Genomic DNA, 24,075 nt, shown 5'->3' with positions numbered 1-24,075 from the left:
CTGAAATAGCTGAAATACTCTCAGGTCTTATGTAAACACTCCGGAGTTGTTACTTTCAATCCAGCTTTTCCTCAAATAGAAGTGTGGTCAAAGGAAGTACTGAGGCATGATGACTGCCTATGGCTCTTGCCCAATGGCTATGGAATTATAAATTCCTGTGTCTTTTTATCTTTATGTAACATTCAACAAATCACACACACACACACACACACACACACACACACACACACAATTTAACAAGAAGCCCATTTTTTCATTCTCTTCCAGTAATTTCATTCTTTCTTTCCAGGTGAGCAATTTTCCAAATATATACCTCATATGCACTTTATATAGTATCTTTTAGTGCACACTTATAAATGATCCCCATTCACTGTTGACACTTCAGCTATTTACATTTCATATCTGAATATTGTTACAGGCTTCTACAAAAGAAGCTCTTCACATCCTTTTTAAGAAGTTGAGCAGACTCTCATGTGGTCCAACAATGTGCATTTTATTTCTGTAACAGTCCAACACAGTGCAGAAAAGCCTGAAAGCCTTACATGTTTGTGTCTTACAAAGACCATGACACCACATTAAAATCAACTAAGCAGGGTCTCTTCACGCTTGTTTAAAAGTAAGAAGTCTTCATTCCCTCATTCTTCATTAACCTATTGTTACTGAATATTATAGTCAGTGATATGTTACATATGATGAACAGTTTAGCTGAATACATTTCAATTGTTATTGAGCTAAATAAGCATTATGCTATAGCACAAAAAAATTTTTTTTGCAGTAGTTCACAAATTTTTTATGCCCACGTTTAGAAGACATCTCAGCTAATCTAGAGGCTTAGTTTGTGACCGTAGTTTCTTTAAACATGAATGCGATGTAATCAGTGATATTGGTTAACCTCACACAGGGCCACTGTGTCTTTGCATGATCTCAATCTGTCATGGTTGCATTGCAGAACCTGCAAGCCGACTAATGAAAGCCCCGACTAAACCCTTGGGTGTGTCCGGTTCTGCCACAGAGGGTTTGAATCACTTGAGATTCAAGGTAATATGGCCATAGCTAAAATGATGTCATAAAACTTACAACCAACAGCATGCTGTCAGTCATGAAAGCTGATTTTCAGTTTGTTTTCACTTTCAGATAGGAAATGAAGTTGATGGCACAATAGCAATGAAGTAACATACAAAATACTATAACTGTCTTTAAAAATATGAAATTGTAATGCACATTGAACCATGAAGCTGAAATGCAGGTTTATATTTTTTATTTCAATAGGTAGAGAACATGCATTTGAAACATACTTGAATGCATACAGGACTTTGCCTAGGTGGCCAAGTCAACGCAGCACATGAATTTCACATGAAAAAGCATTCAACTGTTCCAATAAGGAAGAAGTCAAACTGTCAACTTGGAAACCTCATCTTATGCAATTTTAAAACAAATAACAAAACACGCCATATCAGTCACTGATTTTTCACTGGACAATACTTTTAAATGCATAACAAAGAAAATACACAGAACTTTCTGACTGATTCTCAGTGCCATTTAAGAGAGCCAAACAGACAAACAGTATGTTAAATTAGTATTACTAAAAGGTATTCCTGATTTGTTAAACCCACAGTCTAAAAAAACCCAAAATCACCTTAAAAATGTTATTGATTTTCCTTTTAAAACGTATTCCAGTTGGTTCATATAAAATACATACATCTTAAAATAAATTATTTTGGTACTGTCATTAGAAGGATACCACTACCACTGATAGCGACTGATAAAATGATTTCCTGGTAACTAATTGGTTCTATCAGTATATCACTACTAAAGTTTATCAAATACCAGCATTCACAAAACATTCCAGTTCTGTTAAAGACTCATTTTTAGGGTAGGTGAAGTTAATTATATATTTCCACTGGTTCTACATTAACCACACACATCATAAATGGTCTTGTTTTCATAATGCTAATACACAATCTAAAATGTTTTAAGATGCCATTATGGGTGATGCCTTTGAAATAATCTGAAACAGCATTGTGAGGAAGAAAAAAAACCCAAACCAAAAGCCACAAGCACACAGCACACGTTCCCACACAGTTCTCTCCTCGGAGCTGCACTTTGATTCTCATTCCAGGCACATCGTTCTTGAATGTGTGAAACTTGAAATTTAAAATAGGTACAATTACAGAAACCTCATCAAACTGGCACATTTTCCACACAAAATGCACATTTATTTTGTCTTTAATGTTTGACTAAAACATCTGCACAAACATTAAAAACAACTCTGAAATGACATGCGATTATATTACTTCCAGAAATCCAAACATCACGTTTCCAAGGGTGATATGGAGAGCCATTTTTGGTGTTGTTATATACCTCTAATAAATGTGAGTGATTATGATTATAACTCATAGATATAATCAACATTTTTTAAGTAAGTTTGGGGGGAGTCATTTCAAACTGGCAAACCATTATTTGCCATGTTGAAACATGCTTTTTGTGTGAACCTGAAGCTCACAAAGAAGCATATCACAATCCTGCTCATGCTGTACACATACACTGCTATTTGTGCAGTTAATCTGAGCACCATCAAATATTTACAAATGCCGTCACATGACAAGTGCTCACATGGACCGGTCTTAACGAGCTCTCCATGAATCCCCTACCTGCATCTTAATGTGAGAGAGGCTCTTGCTCACCTCTTTCTCATGACTTTATAATCCACTAGTCATATTATTTCTTTATGTAACTCTACCTTTTTTGCTCACTTTCTTCGTGAACTGCCATCCATCTTCCCTTTTCATCCCCTCCTCCCTCACCCCAGCAAACACTGCAGTGTTTTGTGTGCACTTTGATCTCGCAATACACTTCTGTGAAGTGAATAAAGGGAGTTTGGATTTAGGAACACACAACCTAAAGATGCAGTGATGGGTTCGGGCGATGCCCAGCTAATGTGATGTGTGAACCGACGTGCTATGCTAAGCAGGCAGGCACACACGCAGGCCTCAGGGTGCCTGTTCGGGCCAGAGCCAAAGGCCCACCCTACACATCATCTCCTCCTCAGCCAAGTCAATCCCAGGGGTGCATTATATCATGGCGTCAGTCGTCAGAGCAGTATGACTCTTCTCTAATCTTGAGGGCGTGGGTCTTTCTCTTCACAAGTTCTCAGAAATCTAGTAAAATTCCGTACGACTGCAACAAGCTCAACAAGACTCTGGAGTCTCTGGAAAGCAAAACTGTGATATTTCCTCACTGCTTTACGTTCGGGTGTCTCCTAATTAAAGATCACCTTTTACTTTCGCTCACTCTAATATTATTGTGGTGGGTTTGAAAAACAGGCAAAGAACAAATGAGGGAATCCTCACTGGCCTTCTGCTGCCACTGAGCAGAGCGGCACTGCCAGGCTAGGAGGCTTCCGTGTAGAGCGATCTAGAGCGGCCGGGACTGGCGATGCCCATCGCAGACGCACTGGACATCAAGACTTTGGCCACACTGCCAGCAGCAGAAATGCTCCTTATGCCACACTTGTCCACTGGCATCCTGATGGACCACCTCGGAGAAGATCAGCTGCAAAGGAGAACGAGAAAGAAGAGGAGAGCAAACGAGAGATCAGTGAGGTAGAGAGAGAAAGAGAGCAGGAGAGGGTTAGCACCCCAAGCTAATTACACTTCCAACATCAAAGATGTTTCACATAAAAGCCATATTTACCAGACCAAATAACCATTACTTTTATCTCCTAACATCTGTCTGAGCCATATCAGGCTGTCCAATAAACACACACAAAAAAGAAACTGGAGTCAGATGGCAAGTTATGCATGCACGCAAACCCAAATATGGGGACAGAAACTTTCTTGCTGAAACCTCTGAAAGCTCCCCAAGTGACTGTGACAGTTCTCAATAATTATATCATTATAGTGTCAATATACTGATTTTTATCACAATATCAATCTACTATAATATAAGTGATGTGAGGAATACTGCAATGCCAGCAATATGCAACTGGAAATGACTGACACCACTAACGGTTAAAGGCAGCACATGTGTACGAAACTAGCCCGAAGGTGAGAAGGTGAGTGGGCGAACCTCATCACACCCGGGACAGCGTGGTCTCAGGCTCTGGCAGTAGTGGCGACCGCAGAGCAGGGTCCCTTTCCCCCAGAAGTAGACGAGGTCCACCAGGGCTTCTCCACACTCGTCGCACACGAAGCAGGTGGGATGCCACTGTGTATCGTAGCCAGCCCGCTCAGCGTAGACCACAGGCTCATCTGGCGCCACCAGCTTTCTGCAGCCAGTGCACTTCTGTGTGTGTGGGGTGGGGGAACACACCCGACCCATCCAACACGGAGAGAGTAAACCACGGGAAAAAAGTGAGATGGAGAATGACCAGCGGATTTTTCGAAGCCGCCTTCAAAACCCCAATGAAAATAGCTGTGGGCTAATGGATAATGGGTTTGTTTCACCATTAATGCTACCCAGGCCAGGATACGACCTGTTAAACTGCATACTTAAGGAAAAATTCAGTTTGATCCTCATCTGATTCTCCTGAGAAATAATCAGAGCCACATTGTCATGGCAATAGCCCATGGGCCCCATCTGAGCATTCCTGTTATGATAAAACAGAAATCAAGCACAGATGTTCCTCTAGCGCCAATTAGTTTCAGATTGCAGCTACTCTCCTCCCTAAGACAGGCCTCTGGGAAATGCGAGTACTAGAGAGGAAGATTAGGAAAAGCTTCAGCACGGCTACGATAAAACAGGTGGAATTTTTGGTTTGTTTATGCTGTTTTTTTCTCTGTCATCCAGGTAAACAAACCCTAAAGAGTTATACTTGATGTTCAGATAGCACCCCCTCCCCCCTCAAAAATAAATAAGTAGACAGAAAGAGAGCAGACTAGCCTCAGAGGTTGAGCCAAATATGTCAATTTGAACTTCACACTCCAGCCAAGGAAATGTAATCATTATCTCAGCAGCTTCTCAGAACAGGCTCTGCTGAATTGTGTTACACATGACGGAGGCTCTTGAAACCTTTGTTCACTCTTCAAGACCCTACCAAATCCCTCTCTCTCACACAGACAAAAAACCCCCCAAAAAAACAAACCACCACTAGTGTGGTTACTGCTTGCCAAATTCTGGTAATATGAGAGTAGCAGAGCTGTTTTACAGACAGTGCATATCCCGTTACACCACAAGAGGCTAAGCAAGGACAAATCATGGAGAAGGAACTGAGCACACACGGACACACACACACACACACACACACACACACACACACACACACACACACACACACACACACACACACAAGCACACACACACACAAACACACACACACACACACACACACACACACACACACACACACACACACAAACACACACACACACACACACACACAAGATCATTGTAAAAGAAAGTGTCTTCTGACCACAAGACCATATAGCCAACTATTTCCATTTGCATGTGGTTCAAATAACACTCAATCTGTACAGGAGACTGCAATTGGACTTTAGTGTTTTATTTCTACAATACAAAAACTGGACCTCACAGACATGGAATGTCCTAAAGTGAAGATTCTGAGTATGGAGAATAACTAGAAAATTAACAGGAAGACCAGTGGGTGCCATCTGTCCAATATTTTTAAAAAAGCACCCAGTGAGATTTTTACAGGCCTATAAATGTGCCCCAGCAAGTAAACCGAAGACAAGCACTAATTCAGCCATGAATTGTATATTGTAAATCACTACCCAGAATATGTTAAGATGGTTTATAAAAGACTCTCCTTTCTCTTCATTCATTTAAAAGGATCGTGTGTAATAAAACTGTAAAATCACTGTAACACATGAATACACAAATGGTCTTATCTGATCCGATAAATATCTCATGATTGTTTCCCCATTCAGCTTTCACTTTGCTGCAGTCAAACAATCTTCTCACTCTTTTGTTTATGTTTCTTAAAGGTCATAATCACCCTTCATTCAACAGCTAACAGCCTGGAGATCTGTGCCTTCCATAAGTACGTCAATTGAGGCTTACTGTTCCGAAATCAGCAAAAGACCAGCAAGAACCCAGCAGATGTTTGTTCAGGACGTTAGCGCCGATAGGCAGACGTGGACAATCACAACGACCCGGGTCGGAACTCATTCCAGATAGAAAGCCAACAGAGCCTTGAGGAAGAAGGGGCCCTCTAACTGAAAACCGAAAACGTCCCGTGCAGACTGTTCTTGTACAAGTGTGTTGGAGCATCAGTGTTCACAGCCCACATATGGAACTTCTGGCCGTGATGGTATGGAGCCATGTTTTCATTATTTGCATTTCTTCTCTGATGTGCAATAAGCAGAACAACATGAACAATCCGACTGTGATGGACACAAGACATATGTCTGCTTGTGCTACATATTTTAATTCCCAAGATGCCGCAGTCTGAGGCATCAATCAAGTGTAAAACACAAGGCAGAGTGAAAAATGTTGATTGTATTGTCAGTTCTCTGAAAATCTGTGGATGCACTTGCTAACACTGGACCTTCAGGCAGAGAGGTAAGAATGGATGGATGGATGAAGACAGATGATGGGGAAGAGGGGGCCGTTAGAAATGTTTCAGATAGAGTGTGGGGACGAGAACACAAACCGCCTGGGTATCTTGAATGAATTAAGAGTTTTGTAGCTTTTCCAAAATATGGACCTTGCATTCTACTGGGCACATAAGATGATGAGAGATGTGTGCTTGCAGATGTACATATGCTATCATAAACAACACTGTACACTCCTGCTTAAGGTACCTATACTGAACTTACATATTGGCTCTTCTGGCTGCTCTGCTCCAGTGTGCCGTTGGTTGTAGGTTCTGGGTCCAGATGCTCCTGGGAGTCTTTTGCACTCTTCTGCTTGCCGGCATTCTCCTTGACTGCTCCCCCCTCTCCAGGTAGGGCCACCTCCCCAACTCCTAAAGCCTGGTCCTTGTAGCTCTTCACAAACTGAGCCATGGCCTTCACCTCGGCATCAGACAGGCTGTGGCAGTGCGAGGGGTCCTGATCATACGCGGGGAGCTGTCTCATTAACTGCCTGCGGCGGTAGAGAGCACCCTCTGTGCCGGCCACAGGACGCCTTTCCACGGGGAGGAGTTCCATGTACTGCATGGCCTGGTTGATGGGTACACACACACACACACACACACACACACACACACACACACCCATACACAAACACACACACACACAAAATGAACAAATTATTTGGTTAGAATCATACTGGGCAAATAATGAGTATTAAAATAGTATATAAAAAGAAAGATAAAGAAGCTGCAGCGATATAAAGTTCAAACACCTTATTTGGAGTTTAATGATAAAAGCCCCACAAAACTAACAGAAAGTCCCAGTGAAATTTCTTAAGACCTACTTGGCCCATATTTAAAACATGTAAAACTCTAGAGCATTTAAACCTGGACTGCACCTCTTATGCAGAACAACCTTCTCACAGTGAACCATAACCTGTGAAAATAAGGGGGGGGACAGAAAACTGAAGACAAGGCAATCCATTCATCCAGCGGCCCAGAGGAGTTCCAGCAAACATTCCCTCCTTTCACGAGCTCTCAGACAACACCACCACTACTGCCTCGCTGCTAATGCCTCTTTTCACTGCGTTTCATGCTGCTTCTTTAATATACCCTTTAAGATTTAAGAGCCATTATGACAGGTTTTAAAAAAAACATGGCCAGCCAGGGATTCTGAAGAATGTTCCGGTCCCCAGCAGTGGACAAGCCAGGCAGGGGGACAGCCGTCTCCTCACCAGTGCCTTCGCCACAAGGGTTCGCCACAAGGGTTTGGCCTCTTCCAAAGAAATACAAATCCCCTAAACACACTCACATATACAAAGAGCCAGCTTAGTTTTTCTTTTTCATTCATTTCAGAAACTTTAGCCTAAGATTACATAATGCATGTACCATATACAGGTGGGCAAAAATAGCAGGCAAACACTGCAGAAACGTGCACTTGGCTGGCTCCGGTTTAACTCAGCAATCTCTTAGAAAAACATGTAGTTAGGGAGGACTGGCTTGCAGAGTGAATGAATCAACATTATGGGTTCCCTGGACACTATTTAGGAGGGTTTCATTCCTTCTCACTATTAGAAAGTAATTCATTCCTTCTCTAAAAGACTTGCTCAGCAGTACTGTCTATTAGCTAAGGGCCAGTGTGTTAGTGCAATTGTGTGTTTGCCTCAAAATAAGTGAATGATTTCACATTGTCTTCGGCTAACTGGACTGGAACACTGAACAGTATGGTTTCCGTACAAGTTCACTCAAAACAGGTGGCATTTTAACATGGTTATCCTGTCTTTCAGCTAACTTCCTGGCATGGTGGACTCAACCTGAGGCCATCCAGTACACAGAGTCATCTGGTCTGTATCCTACTGTTTTGTCTTCATGGCATCATAAAATCCTGAGGCATTCTTTAGAGCAACCCCAAATATTCATAATCCCGCTAAAAGAAAACATCTTTGTCTCTCGGCACAGCGTTTGTTTGGAAAGAACAAAACCGCTACAGTTCTTTACTTTGATTTATAAGACTGTTATTACACCCTTGGACAGACAATCACATTGCTGTAACAACAGCCCCAGCACAGCATGAAAAGAGTGAGAAAAAAAGTCTCTCCAAAGCAGCCATTAAGGCAGCCCTGGCTAAAATTCATACTGTTTAAATGGTCAGAAAAACAATACTGAGAGAACTACCGGAGCTGCCTTGCTTTTTAACTAAGCAAAATCCAAAATCCTCTGCCGTCAACCTGTCAGAGCAGCTATGGCGACGCGTTGGGTTTCAGGCAAAAACAGAGGGAGCTCGGGTGGCTGAAAAAGTCGTCCCAAAGCCCCTGACAAATGGAGGTTCTTCACCCGGGCACACAGCGGACACAATTCCTGGCAGCCAAAAGCAGCACAGCAAAGCAGGAGGTTAAGTTCCAGATCTCCAACCCACCATGCACAGGCGGCGGAGACTCCAGTAGGTTTGGCCCACCATCACGTCGCCCACCCCCTCTGGAACAACGTGGAGGTCTGGCCAGGGTGAATCAAAGCTTTGTATAAGAATAGGAGCAGCGACAGCCAGTGACCGCGATAGAGAAAAGGTCAGCTCCATTCCCCTGGTGGCAGCTCAGGGCATCCGGGCATTCCACTGACAAACAGCAGACCCAGTGCTGGGGCTTAGCTGGCAGCCAGCATTCCTGCTTCCCCAATTCTCCAATCCTACCCCACCCTCCAATCAATCATTCACCTAAACAGCAGAAGACAGAGGAACACCAGTCGCTCTTTAGATATTGGTGGCTTCGGATCGCTGACTTGTTACTAGCTTTTTTTTTTGCGGAGGTTTGGAATTTTAGCAGACAGGACGTCAGCAATACGACATGGTCCGTTATCGCAGGCACGGCGTGGGATTTTTGCTTCCGGTTCTGAGTGGGATTTCCTTTGCAACGAAACAAAGGCTGGCTGTCTCGCTCGTTACATAACGGTAACATCAGGAATTTCTGTCTGCACCCCTTGCCATGTCGTTAGCACTCAGGATCCCAGCTGTCTGTGTTAAAGGACAGCTCATCGCTAAGACCACGAACAGCAGAGCCAGACCTTTACGAGGCTGCGGAGCCCTGAAAAATGCCGGTGTCCCTCCCGCTCGGTTCCTCTTACCAGTTTCTGGGTGAGGCCGGGTGGGGCCCAGTCGTAGGTGACAGTGTTGAAGGTGGGGTCTTTGCGGGACACCACCGGGTTGGTGACAATCATGCGGTTGCGCTTGTACACCCTCAGGCCGTCTCCACCCTTCACCTTGGCTGTCAGGTGGGCATACTGGGAGTCCGCCAACAGCTGGCCCATCTTGCGGTCGTCCTCGGTGTCCGAGTTGGGGGCGTGGCCCTCCTGGCTGCAGTGGCATTGCACGCAGGCTTTCCTGAACAAACGCAGAGAGGGGAGTCAGTACCAGTGCACGGCAGTGTGCGTGGGGCGTACTTCCCATCGCTGCAACATGTGGCGCCGGATTGCGGAGTTACAAGAAAACCTCTTAAGTGCTTTGTTTTGACAGTGATGGTTTACAGAAGGAACTGATAAATATGATAAGACACATTCATTACCAGTTTTCTACTAATAAATGGTCATTTGTTACCATTACTTCCTATGTAATGAGTTTGGAAATTCTGCAGTATTAATGCCTGGCCAAATAACAGAACGCATCTGAGCTGTCAACAGCTTACATAACATACACTTAGGGGAGCACGTTTTATATATAAAAGGTGCAATAACCTTTTAAAAACATTTCAGTGCATGTTGAGTCACCCACATATTTGCCCTGAATCATCTTTCAAGCCGGCGGAAATCTAAACAGAGACGCCCGCCGCGGCGAGACTGAGCGGAGGGCTCCGCAAACGTCGAGGCAATGTGGCAGGCACTTTCCACATTTTCTTAAGTCTTTTTTTTTTTTAGCCGGGAGAATAAATCACCTCCAGGAATGTGGCTGGAATCCAGTGCAGATCCCTTTACATGTCAGACACACCGCGCCCCTTCCTGCTGTCGACTGCCCCACCGACATCTGGGGAAAGAAAGCCAGAGGCAAAGAAGAAAAAAAAAACTGTGAAAAGAGAGTCTGTATGCAGAGAACGGTAACAAAGACAAAGGTCTTTGCCTGACGGACCTGCGGGCTGACTCTCATGAAGCTGTGAGGACTACCTTAGACCAAAAAAACAAGTACAAATTGAGTCAAAATAGACAATGTAATGTATTAAAAAACTGTAAAGTGTTTTCAAGTATAGTAAAGAGTATTACCTCCAATTAATTTACTAATGTTGTTCAGCAAAGGGATAACAAAGTGAATGGAACAAAAATATAAACATATTTCCTAAATAAAGTACAAGAAAAACATCAACATATTCCTATGCTATTTCATATTTTACATATTTTTGGGTGATATAGCACCCATTACTATCTGAAAGTGGAAGCTCATTAGTGTGTCTTCAGGGACTTGCTGCTGTGTACGTGCCTATATACCCATTCTAGTGATATTCTGAAGGGTTCCAGTCTATTAGCAAAATAACAGGAAACCTAACCAATGATTATCACTACAGGGACTGGTCTGTATCAGCCTTACCCTTCTCTGTGTTCTAAAGAAGGGGCTATGACATTGTTAATAAAACGTCAATGTTTATGTACACACTCTCTTAGCCAGCTAACTTGGAATGGTGACTACAAGTGAGACAGACATTGTGGCATAGCTAACTGAAAAGCCTCTGAAGGCTATCCTTCAATGAAAGCCTCCCAATAACTCAGCAAGGTCGGCCAACTCAATCTATAAATCATAGCCAGGAAAAAGTCATGTACCTAGTCTTTGTCAGATCAAGTGTGAGAGGTGTGCCTGGCTACTGGCCTGCAGCCTCTAACTTAATGTCAACTGTAGATCTATTTTGAGTAATTTGAAATCCTTACAATAATTTTACGTTGTATGTAACTGTGGGTGGGGGGGGGGGTGCAGAAACTACCTGGTTTATGCACTGCACAACACTGGCATTCACTTTGTGTTAATCAGACTGAAGTCTTTTGAATTTGTTGTTTGTTGTACAATTGTACGGTGCATTGCTATTCTATGATCCAATTTTTAAATATCCAAGTGGAAGCACTGAAACCCAGCAGTGTTCATGCTGTTCATGCCAGTTTCTTTTGTACAGTCCTGGTTTAGTTTCACTGTGACTGATCCAGTGTCGACCACACTTATTTTGCTTTTGCTTTGGGTTCTCTTTCAGGTTCACATTCGCATCACAGCTCCAAATCAGTTAGAACTCTTAGACCAGTTAGAGGAGTTTTGCTTGGATTAAAAACCCAAACATGTGGTGTCACTTGTCTGGTTGGTGTATCATCATGCTGTGCTCATGTGCTGTAGAAATCCATACTTATCTAGGGCCTCATGGACCTACCCAACTGAAGCAGAATGGCAGCAGAAAGGTTGCTTCTGGCATAGAAAGACATGCCAGAGCATGTGCATGCATGTACACACACACACACACACACACTCACACACACACACACACACACAGGAACACACACAGACACAATGTGTCACAAATTCTCATGCCATGTGCAAACACGGTCAAGGGAGCATGAAGATGCTCGGAGCTTAAATCTCCCAAATGATGATTCACCGAGTTTCCCATTACTGCCATGATGTCACTGCCTTCCAAACCTGCTCACTGCACGGTCAGATCCGACTCCGTCCGGGTCGTTACCCAATGCCCGCCGAGCCCGCTCCGCTTCGGCTAAAGAGCCGACACGGAGCAGGCGTGCACTTGTCCCGTCGGCCTGGAACGTCGCAGCTGCTCTTGTCTCTGTGTGGGGCGTCTACGCCAAGGCTTTCCCTTGCAGTCTGAACAATCAAGCACCGGCGTGTTCCCGTACAACTACGCAGCCGACGCCTCGAGGTTGTTTTTGTTTTCTTGTGGAAGTGAGGCCAAGGCCTCTTCGCTGAGACACAGTCTCTTCCTGAAGAGACACAGCGAGATTTTTCCTCCTGAAGAGTGGAAAAGTGATAAACGAACAAACCAATCAATCAAACTGACTGGAGGGCTGATTCTATTTTTGAAATGTTCATCCCTTGAAATTGACTTGCCATAGAGAACTCTTTGCAGACTGCATCTGTGTGCTGGGCAGGATTTTCTCCTTTGTCCACAGAGGACAGCGTAAGAGCCAAGGTATGAGAGAAAGGGGAGATACGTAATGACACCAGCTGCCTCACTCTCTGAGGCCGCTTGACAAATGGGGTCACTCCGTCAACACGTTACAAAAGCACACAGCCGTCACATCACACCACACCTGTAAGCACGGACGGACAAGAGCAACCCGCCGTAAAGAATTCGGATTTATCCCAGTGATGAAGGGTCAAAACAAAAACTTTAAATAGAGGACAAACCAAAAAATGCCACACACAACCATGACACTCAAGACCTTTATAAGTGTTTAGAGGACTCAGGATAGCACACAGCCTAGTGATATGAGATACAAGCCTGAAGTCAAATCCCAGGACTGGCTCATTGCTCTTGGTTGACAACTGGGCTTTGATTGTTGCTGCTTTTCAATGCTGTTAAAATAACTACTGTTATAAATGTTGGCAGCAAAATGGCTTAGTAAAGTGCAACTTTATTAAAAGTAAATACATTTATTTCATGTTTCAAGAGAAGTAACACACACACACACACAACTCTATCATAAAGCAACAAATATCTGACAAGTCAGTGTTACCAACTTGACTGAATCCCCTTCACAAAGTCGGGCTGCTGACATCCACTAACAAATTACTTGGAAATGTCCTGAACAGCTATTCTGTTCAGCTGAGAGGCTCAAGTTTCCAGAAAGGCACAAAGGTCAAGTGGCCATTCATCACCCAGAATTACTTGTGAGTTGAACAAAGATGTCTAAAGATGTTTAATGACCTTTATACACAAAAGGATGAGTTGCTGCTCATTTTTAACAGATACAAAATTTCAAAGTGTCCTCCTCACAGACATCAATAATTCATACTGACAGTTCAGATGGAACAAGCGCATTTTAAATGCCAAAAGCTACGCCATAATCTATCCATGTTGTTCTTTATCTTTATGAAATCCCCTGAGTCTCGCTGAAATGTTCCACAAATAGCTTTGCCGTAAAACCCCTGCTATCTGCTGCTATAGCAGCAGCACACTCTAGGTAAACGGTCTGCAGACAGATGAACGCTTTTCCACAGGGCAGAAAGTCAAACAATGCAGAGAAGAAGTCAGATTCAACATGCTGATTTCAATACAGACATTCATCTTATTAAAGAACTACTGAAATAAAGAGCTGTAGGTGAGATAAGAAAGCACTGTAATGCATAATATCTTAGAGTCTGTAGACCTAAAAAATCATAAACAATAAATTTCTTAAGAGAAAAAAGACGTTCAGAGTCAGAAGTCAGGAGAACTGGAACAGAGTCTGAATTTTTTATTTGCTCCATCTAGGAACATAGTGCCTACGTGTAACCTACCTTGTCCCTTCATAATCCCTCCCACTGAGCTACCAAAGAAGGGAACCTAATTATAGGGATTCGGTAAACTGCAGATTTGCGACAAATGCGCACAATTAGCACCTTTGAGTAAGTTAATCAGATCCCATCTAGTTAATTTTCAGCACCCTAGTTAACATGCTGTGGTATAAGTCTTCTTTGGAACATGGTTGATTTGACTGACAGCTAAAGAGTTGGTAAGCAACAATGAGATTCACATTCGATGGGATAGACCCTACATAGAACTAGCAGTAGGCTATCAAAAAACAAAACAAAGCAAAACAATTCACCATGCATCAGCGAATTTTAGCTGAGCCATCTTAAAGACAAGCCCAAAGGAACTGCAAGTCCTTCCAATAACCACAAAGGCGTTGAATATCGCTTAGACAGGCGCTCCATTGTACACCCCAGCCCACGGCCTAAATCTGCCAAAGGATCTGCAAATGTGCCTGCGAATTGTGAAGCCTCAGCAATTTTCCAGTTTGAGCCACTGCTAACAGAAGCCCAAATCCCACTCTGGTCTTTAATTAAGCAGCCGCCACCTCTTTCTCCGAAGACTTAAAAAATACAGAGGAAAAATCCGAAAGGTGCAGGGTGTTGCTGAAATGCAGAAAACTACTTTAATGGGCCTGCGGAGTTGCGACCGAGGCAGTAAAGTGCTCGAGGCGGTAACTACGCAACCACGCCACGAGCTACGCGCTGTCTGGTCGGTGTAGCGCGAAGGGCGCGTGTATTCACAGCGCTGTCGGCCAGTACGGTGAAGCTTTTCGCGATAAGGGGATAAATGTTCTCATAGTATTGCGATGCGAATCGTTGAAAATTCTCTCGAAAAGAGCTGCAGAAGTGAAAACGATGTCTACAACAAAAACAATTACGGAGACTGACTGGAGGTAAGGAGCTTGGAGCCAGTGTTGGTCAGTGTCATAACTTGCTTTCGCTTCATTATTTTGAGATGCTGAGTCTTGGGCGACATTAGAAGGATAGAAGGATATGTGATGCACTATCTGATGTGGAAATGTATACACCAAATATAAAGAATAACTGCACAGATTGACAAATATGATTTCAAATATTTGTATCTTCTGAAGCACAAACCGTTTCTCATAATGTAGCGCTAATTGTAAATATGTCCAATCTCACACAATAGCAGTACAGAAGTGTTGACAGTGTTTTAAAATAGAGCGTATGTTCATGGTATGCAAAGTGTGTATCTACATTTAAGAGATGACAGAAAATTTAACTCGGGTAAAAAAAACCCAAAAAAAACCAAAAAACTAAAAGCTTAAATATGTTCCTCACCTTCTGCATTCCCGAAATCACATCCATTTTGCCAAATGTGTATATTTCCAACGTGAAATGTGTGTGAACACAGAGAATATCGAGTTCATCCAACACTCACAGTCGAGACCGATCTGCCTCTCTCCATGTGTTGGACACACACTATTTAACGGAGTCGGAGTTGCTGAGAACTTATTAGGCTACGGTGTACGAAACGTCTAGCGACCAATGAAAGACCGTTTTTCTCCGGACACGAGGCGTTTGACTTGAAATGCTACAAATTTGGAAAAGCCATCCTCCCGGGGGAAAAAGGCATGACCTCAGCCATGGCTGTGAATGTACGATATAAGCCTGGAAGAATGTACGACTCACATTCTTGGTCATCAGTTACACCTTCCGAATGAAGGGAGGATGTTTCTTGTGTTTTGACTCAACATTTTGGTTTGCCTTTTTATGGAAGCGGAATGTATTATGCGTATAACAGGGGTAAAAATAGCTAGATTTTATTTTGGGATTAAAATCTTTCGTGTGTACCTAATAAAGGCTAATCGAAAATCACCTGTCATTGATGAAGTAGTCATGCATGCTAGGGGTCGCGGTTAAGAAGTACTCAGTCATCCAGTAAACAGTTCCACAGAGCTGCTGCCAAATATCGTCGGCGGAATACCGTCTTGTCACAGTTTGTACTATTAAAAGTCCTAGCCAAGCCTGCACTACGAGGTTTATCTTAGTCTGGACAGACTTTCCATGGGGTGAGGGAAGGCCAAAGTAATTTTGGATGAATTAAGAAGCAGACAGGAAACAATACACACGAATTGTTGATTATTATTGGTCAAAGTGACTATGACACTATGCGTAATGCCCCATCTAGGCTAACACGGTTTTGTTTCGTTTTTTTTCTTTTGAAGGATCTGACTGATACAGGACTCTATTTTGGATTTTATAGGGCCTCTTGAACGCCTTTCATAAAAATATCACAATGTCTGGATACATTTTCCTGCATTTATGAGGTCCATGATGAAACATTTTTTGAAATAGTTTTCTTCACAAACAAAGACACACACACTGACTGCTTGTATAATTTATATTAATTCTGGTTTTTAAAAAAGTCATTAAAACTGTAGAGCTGAGACATTTAATTGGTTCCACTCACATACTGCATAAGCCTTTCACTGCAAAGTTAATACAGTCCATTCCCAGTTTTGTTCAGTTGCACAGTATCACCACTGGTGTTCCCCAGCTACAGACAAGGAAACGTCACATTCATAACATGTAAATAATCTATAGGTTTGAGACAATGTTGATGGTCTTAATTCAAATGGTGTCCTCTTGCTGCATTCAAAGATCCATAATAACATGTCAGAGTGGATTTAAAAGACACAATGGCACCATTATCAGAGTTTCAGGCTTACATCATTGAAGCGGTAACAGGCCATGGTAAGTTGAATCTGTCTTAAGAATATTACCAGTTACACATTTTGCCCGAGATAGACTAATACCAGTACAAATCATCAATTCGGAATAGACAAGAAAAAACAAACAAAAAAACCGGGACAGAACGCAGAAGCAGCTGTATAACGCCCATCAACTCTCGTTTGTTCAGCTTTAAGGCAATGTGATATCAGCTTGTGCCCACAATGATCTCAGTGGTGGAAACCGCTGCCTATGATGCATACTGAATCAGGCAAATAAGGCCTGTATCAAATGCACAGGACCAAACATGAGGAACATCTAGTCTAGACCAACTTTTATCTAGATCATTTTAAACACAGAAATGTTTCTTGATTTGCATACATTTTTTTCATAACTGAATCTCTTAAACTGTATAAAACTCATGACATATATTCCACCCAGGTGTGGTTCAAACGGCCACTTTGCTATTGGTCAGTTTCCCCATCCACTGTCCCCACACCAGCATTGCGAGTGACATGCCCACTTTTGTCGCTTGGTGAGAAGTGTGTGTGTGTGTGTGTGTCTCTACATAATGATGCGTGGTTCGGGCACGGAGTCTGAGATGGACTTGTGGGGCAGGACATTGGCACCGTTGATGTAGAGCTCGTCATTGACGATCACGTCCTCCCCGAGCACCGTCACATTTTCCATCCGCACCTGAGAGAGAGGAATGGCCCAGTGAGCTCGCAAAGCTTCCAGTTCCTCCAGACCAAATCATCAAGTAAAACCATGCTATAAGAACATATATCACTTTGGATCAGGTATGCCTTTGCAACTGCATATAGCTAAACACTGTTCTCAGTTCAGTTTTAAAAAAACAAACAAAAAAAAATGAATGCCACATATACCCACACTGATAAGATCAACCAGAGCCTGTTAAAAGCCCAACATGTATAAGTCACATGGTCCGATCCACAGTTGTCTTAAAATATACACAGCAGCTTGCCGCTTGTAATAACAACAGTAATATCAGCCCAGTAAATACACATTAGGTATATATAATTCATAAACAAAATGACAGACCAGCTGCTCTTTCTATTCAACCCACATGTTATATTAACTGCCAGCAGTTGCTTACCGCATTATTCGTAATGTCCCCATTACTACATTACTACTAAGGGGACACTTGAGCGTTTTTCAGCTTAATCTCTGTAGACCACATCTGCAGCATATAATGGACAATGATCTGTTTGCTACTAACTCCAAACACACTTCTGACAGCAGTTTAAGTGCACCTATTAGAAGGGTTCCTCAACAGCTGTGCTCAGGCTTGCAGTAGAAGTGTGTTTGAAGTCTAATTGAAAGATCAAAGCCTTTGGAGAGTCTTTTGTTGGCCAGAGGAGGATGCCCCCCCCCCTCCACCCCCCAAAGGTTTCTTCATGTTCTAGGTAGTTTTTCCTTGTCACGGTCACTCTTGGCTTGCTCACTGGGGCCTTGGACTCATACATGTATAAAGCTGCTTTGTGACAATGGATATGATAAGAAAGTGCTATATAAATAAATTTGACTGACTTTATTCTTTTACAGGGAAACGGGTCAAAACGTCTGAGGTAATTAAACATATGTCATACAGAAGCTATACACACCTGTGCAAAAACTGCAAATTAAACTCAGTGTTTGAAAAAAACAAACAAACAAACAAACAAAAAACAACTAACAAAACACCTAGACATGTATTAGTTTGAATTTTACATCAAACAGTTAAATCTTTTCATCATTTTATCTTGGTGTAGAAGACTTATGTAAGTGAATTGCCCTGTTTTCCCCAATAGTTCACTGCAGCAATGACCAGTTATGAGCAAATGGTGATTTAGGTCTCAGGAGTGCATTTTATGATTTGTTGTTAGGAACAGTAAATTGAATTTTGGGTTTGGCCCATTTTTTGCCCTGGAGTGTAGATTATGTTACAAAAAGGAGCATTACTTTAACACACGTATGTAATCGTCCCTTTGGAATGTCACAAATGTGGACATGTGAGAGGGAGAGAGCGTGACGCCTCACCCACTGGCCCACGGAGCAGCGCCAGCCCACGATGCTCGACTCCAGCCAGGCGTGCGAGCGCACGTGAGCGCCACGCAGCACCGTGCATCGCTTGATGCGCACGCCGTCCTCCAGCACCACGCCAGCGCCAATGGTCACGTTGGGCCCGATCGTGCAGTTCTCTCCGATCACCGCCGTTGGGTCCTGCAGGGAAGAGCAGCTTAGGGAGAGCGCCGCCATCACTGAGGCAATGCCGCGAGCTTGAAACTGCAGTTTAAAGACTCAAACTCCTCATTTCAGCAAAAATGTTGCACACATTTTTTTTTTTAATCCCACCTGGGTTGTTGCCGTGATTTCTGAGCTCAACAAATGTAGACTTTAATATCAATACAGATACTGTATTTAGATAAGGGTCCTAAAATAGGGGCATATAGAGGATGTCTTTAAGCCATAATCTCATGCTGCCCCCTGGTGGACACAAGCTGATCAAGCCGCTGCGTTGAAAACAAAGAAAAAAAGAAGGAAAAATGCTGAAAATGACTTACCACCAGCACGTTGCCCAGGAAACCAGGTCCGGTGCGGAGTCTCTCAGGAGCATGCTGTCTGAGTGACTGCAGATACATGCACATGCCCGTCAGGAAGTCTTTAGGCTGCCCAATGTCCATCCAGAACCCTGTCACACGCAAGGGCACATGTGGAACAAGTAATACAGTACTTTGATTCAAATGGGGTCAGGGTTTTGTTTTGCCTTAAGACATAACAAACCTCTATACTAGAACTCATAGAATGATACCTACCATTAACCTACTGGCTAAAAATTCATGGCACAAAAGTAATGGTAACTAAAATCTTCCACATTCTTGTAGCGTAGGCCCTGGATGTTCAACTCCAGATTGCATCTGAATGCAAATGAAACATTAAGAGGGGTGTGTGATGCCATACCCTGAAGCTCCATGGCATAAAGGTGTCCCTCCTCTGCCATGACAGGGAATATCTCCTTCTCAATGGAGGTCGGTCGCAGCTACCAGGCACAGAAAGCAAAGCTAAATAAGTCACCGAATCCCTAAAACAGAATCTCCTGCTAATGATCCTTTAGAACCAATAATGCATGAGTGAAACTAATGAAGAGTCGCCAAATCTGCTAACTGGGGCTGCTAGCACGGTAATCGCTGGCCACGTTAGCAATTGTGCTCATGCTACCCTTCGCAAGCTCAGGTTTCAGCCTGACCTGGATCCTACGTAGCATGGAGGGACAGAAGATGTACATTCCAGCGTTGATCTTGTTGGACACAAAGACCTGGGGCTTCTCCACAAAGCGGTGGATGCGGCCAGTTTCGGCCTCGTACACAACCACGCCATACTTGGAGGGCTCTTCCACTTTAGTCACCTGCAATGACAGCCATGTCACTTTATGAGAAGTCAGTCTGGAGCATGCAACAGAGTTATGATGTTCCGCAGAAACAACGTGCTACTATAAAATATGTAGTGAAGTACTCAAGGCTTCCAGAAAAACAGGACATTTTTTGCAGAATATTTTGGACAGAGGTCCTTCATCAGACGGGCAGGTCACCCTGATCACTGCCATCGGGTTCTGCAGGGAAGATGAGTGTTGAGGCTGGGTGTAGATATCACTGAGTCACCACTGCGAGCTTGGCGTGGACAGCAAATAAATGACTCCAAATTCTCCTACCCAAAACGCACCATTTCTCTGGAAACCTTGTGTACTTCACTGCAAATGTAAGAACATTTTGACACTATATTTATTTATTTTTCATGATACCCCTCCAGTGAGCGGTTATATTTTTTTCACCCCACTCACACTCAGGCCATGTACCAAAGGCCTGGTAGTTTGAAAATAAGGTGAAATATTTTCCTTTTCCTAGACTGTCATTGTCATCATTCCTGGGGTCTCCTCCTCCAGGGTATGGGTCACAGCCTCAATGTCCCCATCACTACTGGGACAACCATGGTGTTATCTTTCAACATCTATTTCTTTTTTAGTCTCTGGTATTTTTCCTGTTTTTCATACACCTTCATTTGGATATTTCCATCACTTGGAACGGCCACATCTATTACCGCTGCTGTTTTTTGCATCTTATCTACCATCTCCATTTCTGGTTGGTTCATCACTACTTACTTGTCTGGATTCTGTCTGGATTTTCGAGGTCCCACAGGATCGTAACTCCCATTTGGTTCCAGCTCATATGCTACTTTATGTGTCTCAGTGTTTGCTTTCCATGCCACCAGCTTGTATCCTGCTAAGTGCTGGATTGTCTCACACCTGTCAAGTGTGATATGCCCCTGCTTCAACTGAGTGCTTACTGCATGAACTTGTGCTACCTCTGTGCATCCTTCACTCGTGCCTTATCCAGCCATAGAACTTCCTTACATCCCTGCTTTTTGTTGGTAATACATTTTATGGAGGTGCTTAGGGGGCTTATACTGACATGACACCTCCTCTGCATTCATGGTGACCGTGTTCAGGATGTGGCTGGTGGTAGTTCCACTACTGAATCGACACCCATATCCACTTTTACTGGTAAGCTGGCTGAAAGAATTCAGAACAGCAGTGGAGACAGTACACCGTATATATGGAGTTTGCAATGTTATTGCACAACCTGAGGATTTCATCCAAGAAGAACGGCAAAAAGACATTTTGGCAAATAGTGCACAATATAGAGCCTCTATCCAACTGATACACAGAACTGATAAGCTCAGTCTAACTGATAACTTCAATTGAGTCCAAATACTTACAACAATGGTTCCCTCTTTGCCATGGTTCTTGTGAAACTTAAGCATGTCCTCAAAGGGGAAGTCACAGATTACGTCACTGTTGAGGACAAAAAAAGGCTCCTCGCTGTCAGTCAGCAGTTCACGTGCTAGAGCAAGTGGACCAGCTAAAAGATGAAACCCAGTGGAATTAAAAGATGGCACAAATGGTCAAGTTGGAGTTATTACAATAATGATGGCACCCAGAACTGCTAGTCTTGGCATAGAAGGTAGAATTATCCTACCTGTGCCCAGAGGCTCCTTCTCATGTGAAAGAGAGATTTTAATTCCGAGCTGCGGATGTCAGGATGTACCATTATTATTTAAGTATGTTTGAAAAATACTTGGACATCTCTACTCCCAGTTAACTTGAACATCATTACAGAGCAAAGCTGACTCCTGTGTACTGACAGTGTGAAACTAAGGAGCAAATGTTCCACTCCCTCTATATTGTCAAAAGTGTTTGACAGGATGAACCAGTAAGATAGTCTCACCCTCTGCTCCTGTGCCCTCATCTCTCTCTCCAGGAGCTCAGACATGTAGCTCACTGCCAGGATGACATGGCGGACTCCAGCCTGTCCACAGAGAGTGGCAATGTGAATAAATCCATATGATTTCACAGTAAAGAGTTTGACCTCTTTTGGGTTTGGGTGTCAGCTCAAAGGAAGTGGCTGAGTGAACACTGCTGTGTGAGCAGTCTTGACTGTATTTGAGCTACCAAAAGCTTTACTTATATAAATTTCAAAATGCTACTAATGGACCCAGGTTTTTGTGCTCTTCATGTAACTCAGAAAGAAAAGACTTTTAATAGTTCACCAGTAATATCTCATCAGGGAGAACACAGATTTTAGGTATGCAAGGATTTTGTGTAATAAGATTAATACTGCATGTTATGTGAAATTTCACCATGCTGATTGAAAGCATTCAAGATGTAACCAAGCATATAACCTATTCTGGTTGGATGAAATGACATTCATGAAGATAGAAGGTAGAGTATTTTTTCCAACATGGTCATCTTTCACATAGAACACTGTAGTTTTCTTATTCTACATTTTTTACATGAAGGCCAACATCATTCATCACGTGCTAGCCTGCACATAAATGTTTATGTGGCAAAATCCCCTGTGCAAAGTAGGGCATCTGATATAAATGCCCCATGGTGTACAGGATCCACACTAACCTTCACTAGAGCCTCCACCTGATGCAGGAGTATGGGCTTGTTGCAAAACTCCACCAAAGGCTTGGGCACGCTAAGAGTGAGGGGCCGCAGTCTAGTGCCATAGCCTCCGACAAGAATCAGTGCTTTCATTATGGGCAAGCACAAAAGAGCAGTCAGTAGCAATCCTGGGACTTGGACCAGATGGACAAGAGCATCAGGTCTGACTGCTTTATGACTGCACCTGTGACGGAGTGAGACGCAGACGTCAGAAGCAAACACGCGCATCCTAGTACACTTCTTGCTAATATTGCATAAGAATTGCGGCTGTCATTCATGGTGTCTGGAAGTAGCTAACATTGTACTGATTGATTTTATCAATATTATATAGCTAAATAAGTGGACCGTATACCTTCGGAATAGCTATCTGTTTTCTCTCCTCTATTTCTAGCTGTGCAGTGACCTAAGGAAGAGAAGGTACAGGACAAGTGATGTCTAACAGACTCGTATTAACACAATTGTTTCAAAGAAAGGTTACCGGAAATCCAACAATTCCAGTCGAAGGAGTTAACAGAACACTTCTTAATTATTGTGATCTTACTTAGCAACTTCACTGCTAAATTGTTTATTTTAACTACCACCCTAAAGGGAGCATGTCATTTCTAACTACAGATCTAACTATCAGCGCTGGTAAATAGTACCGTATTTAATAGACACTATGTTTTATTTGGTAGCCAAATTAATTTACATGCGCGACAAAAAGCATTTTCACTCACCAATGAATGTAGTTATCACTTGCTGAACTTGTAGATCCGGTTGCTTGTTAGTTCCAAAGAGACAAAAGCAGACTAATCAATAATTCGATCCCTAACTAGAGAGGTGTAGTGGAGGAAATTAGACACACGCAGCTTGTTGAAGTAGTTCTTATAATCCATAAATAAATTTTATTCATTTAATAAATGCTTAGTTTCCTCCTGCGGCATCCAGAAACCAAGCAAGTGGGCGGATCACACTAACTCGTGCGTAATAGGTCATTGGTCAATGGAACGTACCAACAGCGTGAAGGGACGTTTCGGTCACGGCCCAAGCCCCGGAAAGTGTGGGAAACTAAGCGTATTTGTGCTTATAGGTTTTACTCTATTTCAAAGAATAATACGGAATCAGTATAAAATAAGATATACGTACACGTAGCAATGACAGTGAGCACACACGTTGGTTTACGTATTGTACCCATTTTGCAGTTGTTTTTTGTTTAAAGTTCCCTGACATTTTATTCAAGAAAAACAGAAACGATTCTGACGAACTACGTTAAGGGTTTGCCGAGATATATGGATTACGCTTATGTTTTACTGTTAGAGTTTTTAAAAGAATTAATTTGCATCCCCACAATAATGGTATACGCCATTATCCTGATTTGGACGCGCC

At 42.9% G+C, this 24,075-nt stretch overlaps 2 protein-coding genes across 7 annotated transcripts; both read right to left on the bottom strand.

Annotated features, from left to right (window-relative positions):
* Positions 1-1,241: 1,241 nt before the first annotated feature.
* Positions 1,242-15,692, bottom strand: lmcd1 (LIM and cysteine-rich domains 1). 5 transcript variants are annotated; one of them, XM_081705596.1, is made up of 8 exons: positions 15,315-15,692; positions 12,606-12,655; positions 12,142-12,506; positions 10,453-10,541; positions 9,650-9,905; positions 6,777-7,121; positions 4,069-4,284; positions 1,242-3,552 (listed from the first exon to the last, which is right to left on the bottom strand). In XM_081705596.1, the coding sequence occupies exons 3-8, from the start codon at positions 12,160-12,162 to the stop codon at positions 3,415-3,417; spliced, it is 1,065 nt and encodes a 354-aa protein (XP_081561722.1). In that variant the 5' UTR covers positions 12,163-12,506; positions 12,606-12,655; positions 15,315-15,692; the 3' UTR covers positions 1,242-3,414. The 5 variants fall into 5 exon arrangements, with proteins under 5 accessions (XP_081561722.1, XP_081561725.1, XP_081561723.1 ...); XM_081705599.1 differs by having other exon boundaries at positions 12,183-12,506; positions 15,315-15,691; XM_081705597.1 differs by lacking the exon at positions 12,606-12,655.
* A 667-nt stretch (positions 15,693-16,359) lies between these two features.
* On the bottom strand, positions 16,360-23,677 carry gmppb (GDP-mannose pyrophosphorylase B). Of its 2 annotated transcripts, XM_027001911.3 has the most exons (11): positions 23,427-23,677; positions 23,063-23,113; positions 22,675-22,894; positions 21,989-22,069; positions 21,740-21,788; positions 21,480-21,622; positions 19,954-20,112; positions 19,668-19,746; positions 19,271-19,398; positions 18,747-18,929; positions 16,360-17,402 (listed from the first exon to the last, which is right to left on the bottom strand). In XM_027001911.3, exons 3-11 carry the CDS (start codon positions 22,801-22,803, stop codon positions 17,271-17,273), a joined length of 1,083 nt encoding a protein of 360 aa, XP_026857712.1. In that variant the 5' UTR covers positions 22,804-22,894; positions 23,063-23,113; positions 23,427-23,677; the 3' UTR covers positions 16,360-17,270. The 2 variants fall into 2 exon arrangements, with proteins under 2 accessions (XP_026857712.1, XP_035376557.1); XM_035520664.2 differs by lacking the exon at positions 23,063-23,113.
* Between the last annotated feature and the right edge of the window lie 398 nt (positions 23,678-24,075).

Source organism: Electrophorus electricus, chromosome 22, assembly GCF_041902795.1.
Source record: "Electrophorus electricus isolate QZ-2024a chromosome 22, ASM4190279v1, whole genome shotgun sequence".
Classification (NCBI taxonomy): domain Eukaryota; kingdom Metazoa; phylum Chordata; class Actinopteri; order Gymnotiformes; family Gymnotidae; genus Electrophorus; species Electrophorus electricus.
The sequence above is the reverse complement of the archived record's forward strand: the minus strand, read 5'-3'. Positions and strand labels throughout refer to the sequence as shown.

Coding starts and splice junctions, on each gene's coding strand:
- lmcd1 (XM_027001881.3), bottom strand. CDS start 15,341: ATGGATGTGATTTCGGGAATGCAGAAG. Junction 9,906..10,452: donor TTCCAGCCACATTCCTGGAG/GTGATTTATTCT, acceptor GCGTTTGTTCAG/GAAAGCCTGCGTGCAATGCC. Junction 4,285..6,776: donor GCAGCCAGAAGAGCCAATAT/GTAAGTTCAGTA, acceptor CCACACACACAG/AAGTGCACTGGCTGCAGAAA.
- gmppb (XM_027001911.3), bottom strand. CDS start 22,803: ATGAAAGCACTGATTCTTGTCGGAGGCTATGGCACTAGACTGCGGCCC. Junction 22,070..22,674: donor AGGTGGAGGCTCTAGTGAAG/GTTAGTGTGGAT, acceptor CTCTGTGGACAG/GCTGGAGTCCGCCATGTCAT. Junction 18,930..19,270: donor TCCTGGGCAACGTGCTGGTG/GTAAGTCATTTT, acceptor TCTTCCCTGCAG/GACCCAACGGCGGTGATCGG.